The 4,826-nt window shown below is 45.8% G+C and overlaps 1 protein-coding gene across 1 annotated transcript in view; it reads right to left on the reverse strand.

The window, feature by feature from the left end:
- Nucleotides 1-467: 467 nt before the first annotated feature.
- Nucleotides 468-4,826, reverse strand: part of VCPKMT (valosin containing protein lysine methyltransferase) — an 8,491-nt gene continuing 4,132 nt past the window's right edge. The window contains exons 3-7 of the mRNA XM_026056107.1: nt 4,534-4,644; nt 4,241-4,313; nt 3,128-3,247; nt 1,581-1,685; nt 468-1,008 (exon numbers count right to left, since the gene is read on the reverse strand). Of these exons, the coding sequence (XP_025911892.1) occupies nt 994-1,008; nt 1,581-1,685; nt 3,128-3,247; nt 4,241-4,313; nt 4,534-4,644 (424 nt within the window). The 3' untranslated portion in view covers nt 468-993. The remainder of the gene's footprint in view (nt 1,009-1,580; nt 1,686-3,127; nt 3,248-4,240; nt 4,314-4,533; nt 4,645-4,826) is intronic.

A 4,826-nucleotide genomic window follows, 5' to 3' on the forward strand; every position in this document is an offset into this window, starting at 1 on the left:
CTCAGGAGAGGCTCAGGGAGCTGACTATCATAATTCACACTAAGCAGCCTCTCGGTCGAAGCAGCCCTACTTTCAGAGAGGGTATTCAGGGATGCGGGATGGCCCAGGAGGCCACCGGCGCCTCCATTCCGGAGCAGAAGCAAAATTTTCTTTGAAATTCCATCTCAAAGCAATCACCGCATAGCAGCGAGAAGGAGCCTGCTGACGAACACCGACTGCAACAATGAACACGCTCACAAGAATAGTCTAAAGGTGTTAAATCTGAACGCTGCAGCTCCTTATACCAGAAAAAGGCAGATGGAATTAAAAGAAAGCACAATTTCACACAAGAAGAGCGACCATCTGTTCGTTATATTTGTGCAGTACCTACCACGAGATCCTGCTCCTGGAACAAGACTCGCAGGACCTCTGCAATGCAGAAACACAGAAACCACAGGCTTAAAAAAAAAGCCACCAGCCAAGACCCATTTCAAGTACAAAAATTTTATTGACCGGCTATCTGGGCCCGTTTGAAGGCGAATTTCAGCCCACCTGAAGAGCTTCCTCCTCAGGAGGAAGAGATGCTGCTGCCGCTGGCTTCCTTTGTGCTTTATGGCACACAGGCTTCTTTGTGGTGTCCTCGGATCTGCTTTGTGGGAACTCTGAAGCTGTTTGCAGCTGAAGCAGCTGCCCAGCAAAGGTAACCAGGAACAGAAACCCGGCACTGGCCTATATTAAACTTCAGTTCCATTTTTGCCTTCCTCTGCCTCAGTGAGGTTGCACTGCAGAGATCAACGGATCAGGTTTGTCCTCCGAGAAAGGTGCCACGAGCGGATCTGGTCTAAATAGCCCACTTCTTTCAGTGCCTCGTGCCAAATCCACCATCCAGGAGATGCTCTGTAGATGAGTCAGAAACCACACTGGAGACAGTCCCTTTGCGGTGTTATTATACACTCTCCCTCCTCTCCGGAGCTCCAGCCAGTTGCCAGAGGATAGATAATGTGGTCAAAGATCTCACGACGGAAAATTCTGTGAAGAGATTTTTAAAAAAAGGCACAAATTTTAAATGGCCTGCTTTTTTTTTTTTTTTTTTTTAAACACCGGACCCACGCGCCGTGTCAGCACAATATGCAAAACACCTTCTTCATGCGTAACTGTCTGCCCCACCAGTTAACCCAAAAATGACCCAACCAAAACTAACAGGTTGCCGACTGCCTCGCTACAGACTGGCTTTGGGGAGAAGGCCGTACAACAGAACATGCAGCACACAAAAATGCAGCGGGCGTATTAATTGCTATCGCTCTGGCACCTCGAGACTGCAGTTTTGAGATCCCATTGCACCAGGCAGTGCAGAAGCAGAACAGAAAGTCAGGTCAAAGATGGTCCTGCTGAAAACAAAAGATGGCACCTGGCAGCATACTGTGTTTTGGAACAAAAGAGCTTCTTTGTGCAAGCACAGTTCTGGTTTGTAGTTTCGCAGGGTGCCTAATGTCATTTCAGAGTCAGTTTTACAGCTTAAACCATGGAAGGCTCAAACCATGGCAAAGAAACAGCAACTCTGAGTTTCTGGCAATATTCTTAAACCAGTTAAATGAACCTACCGTCGGTTTCCTGTGGATATTCATGATATGAATGTCTTCACTCCGATACTCCTCATCATGCTTATCCAGAGGAATTTTTTCCAACTCAAAGTCTCTCTGAAGCAGCTGTTATTAAAGCACAAGCAAAACGATTCAAATGATGCTGCCATTTGGAACGAACATGCATTAAGACACGCTCAGTTAAAAAGGTCCCAAAGTCACCGCACGAAGGCAAGAAGCCCTAAGAGTCTGGAACCACCACGCTCAGCCCCCTCCTTCAAAGGCCTCTGCAGGCATGCAGGCCGTTTTTACCCTTACATTAACCCTCATTTTAACTAAGCCAGCACTAATTCAAAGCTACAGACATCTTGCAACATTTAAGTCTTAAAGCTTTTGATAAAAGATTCTGCTTCCTCAAAGCGCTAAACCAACCCACAGTGCCTGCTTCTGTTTGCCARCCTCCTCAAATGAGGGGTAGGAGGGGAAGCAAATAACTTGTAAGGAACAGAAAGCATCCCGAAACACCTACCCCCATCATATTTACTGTGGGAGCATTAAGTACCTCAGCAGAGCTGCTCTCAATTATGGCAACCCTCCTCACCGTCTAGTCCCCACAACAGCTTGTTCAAGGCAAGGCTAATTATCAAAGTGTTTCTATTAACATGTACAAATCGCCCCGGAATCCTTGCCATTCCCTCTCCCTTCTTTCCTGGTATTCTCTATTCACATAATCCAGCGCTCCCRGGGAAGGGCTGCCTTTCTGCATACGTCACAAGCGCAGAGTCAAATCCTGCACTGACTGTCGCCCTACAACCTGCAATCCTTTTGGAGGGACTCAGCTATTACTAGGGTTTTGCATTTTTACCTGCCCAGAAGATACAACTAGTCTGTTTAATTGTATCAGCTAGTAACGCGCTCTCACCGGAGAGGGAAATTTTTGCAAGAGCAGCTATATCACTTAACAGAAAGTCTTGGACTCCTGAGCCACTTTACCTACATTTTGTCTGGGCTTTCAAGAGAACATCTGAAAAGAGAAAATTTCCACAGAACTGGGTTTAATCCTCCTACTAATCTCCAGTAACATCACACCAACCACTGCAGAAAGAAAAAGGCAACCAAATGCTACTTCACTTCCTGCAAAAATGATTTTCTGTTCTGACAGATATTGCCTTATATATGGGGGAGCCCTTTTTCACATCCAGCAGATAACCACAAGCTACAGAGGCTTTTAACAACATTCATGTCTGGCTGCCTGGTTCAAAAACATCTATATGGGTAAGACTAGGAAGATAAGAAAGGTTAGTTCTATCCTTTGAAGGAAGGAAAACTCACAAATTATCCAGAAAGTCACTACTGGTAAGATGGAGAATAACTTCAAGAGTTACCAGTCAATTTTTCTGTATCATCTGAAAATAAACGTGGTTTGTTGCTGCAAACTCTATTTGTGCTGCGAACCYGAATTTGCACGTAGAACAGACCTGACATCAAGGTTCAAGGGAGCCAATGGAAGTTTTCCTATACCCAAACTATTATGCTTGTGTTCAGAGGCACACCTTAAAAACACTCACCTCAAAGTATTTTCTTTCTATTTCAGGATTCTTCCCCATAGTCCTTTGTTCGTAACAGCATAGCACACACGTATTAGGGCCAGTAAGGTCCTTCAGTGTCTTCAGTAACGGTTCTAACGACTGCCCAAAAGAGGTTAAATATTTGCCACTTAGATTTCAAGTTCATTCTACTGATACCATATTCTGTAACTAGAGAAAGTTTTCACCCCAGAGAGCACTTTCCAGTTTTGCTTCTCAGGCAGTTATTTTTAGTACCTTATCTGGGACAAAAGAAACACGGGGGCACGCTGGAAAATAGATGAGAAAGTGAAGACTGCACAGAAAAAAAAAAAAAAAGGTTTCACAGACTGACCAAGAAAACTGAACTAACACCTAGGCTAAAAATCACCCCACACTTCTGAAGCAGGCATTTCCTTGAGGCACACAAGGATGACTCCATTTCTTGATACTTTTCAAAAGCAAAAATGTTCTTAACCATTCTTGGAATATGGCTCATACCCAGACCACTGTGTACGGAAACAGGACCAACTTGTAAGGGATTGAAGCAAGGGGCTGGCAAAAGAGTTGAAAAGGGAAAGGCAGCGGGACACGGAGCCCTTCATGGCCCTTCCCTTTTCCTAGGCCTTGTGCTGGCTCTTCACGTACCTCCTGGGCAGCTACAGCTTCGCAGCCGGGGCGGACTAGGAAGGCCCCGTGGCTGAAGCATGATTTCTCTCCATACCCTCCCCAGGGAAGGGTGATGAGAGCCCCAACAGGAGAACAGCATGGACACGGTATTATTCTTTAAATTGCCTTCACCGAAGACAGTTCATGACTATTGATCACAATTTTTTCTTTCACATTTTGCTTCCAAGTTTTAAAAAAAAAGGGGGGAGGGGGCACAATGCTAGAGAAATCTTCAAAAATAATAACATAAAAGTCTCTGGTCACATCTCAAAGGGCCTCAAGTCAGTTAAAACTATCTTTTTCAGCCTCGTTCTACATGTTACTCTAAACCACGGGGACCAAGACGAAAGCATGGCGTTTACTTGAAGGGGCTTCAGGGCACACTTCTCGCATCAGACCCACGCCCTCCCCAAGCCAGCTGTTTGCCTTTACCAAGTCCTCCTTTACCTCCTCGTAGTAAATGCAGTCAGCCATCAGTATGTAATCGGGGGGAGGCTGAAATTCCGTTACGTCTTCGCCCCTAAAAAGAAGCAAAAAGAGGAGAAAACAAAACATCAGTAATAATACAACAATCTTTTGAAAGACTGAACACATAACAAAATTAACTACCGCGATCCTTACAGGGGGGCTTCCAGTTCAAAACAACTGTTTTCCAGCATATCTGGCAATTTAAGAGAGAAGGGAAGGGGAGCCCCGATAAAGCTAAGCGGTAAGCRGGAATATTAAAGAATCATACAAACCATTTCAGTACCTTGGCTCGGACTGACCCTGTGACAAGATGCTTGTTGTTCTCGATGTTCACCTTCAGCAGCTCCTGAAGTTCTTCCAGGTCGGTGACCGTCACGTTTGCCCTAAAAAATGCCGTTTTTTTTTTTTTCCCCCCTTTCTTTCCGTCAGCGCAGCCGCGGGCTTCCCCGGGCGAGGCACCGGGTCGCCGCCAGCCCCGGCCGGGCATTTAAAAGCGAGTTTTTCCCCCAAATCACCACACCAAAAAAAAGGGCGCGAAAGCGCGGAGAGGCAGCAGCGCCCCCCC

The sequence above is a fragment of the Apteryx rowi genome, unplaced genomic scaffold (assembly GCF_003343035.1).
Source record: "Apteryx rowi isolate R43461 unplaced genomic scaffold, aptRow1 scaffold_13, whole genome shotgun sequence".
NCBI classification, from domain to species: domain Eukaryota; kingdom Metazoa; phylum Chordata; class Aves; order Apterygiformes; family Apterygidae; genus Apteryx; species Apteryx rowi.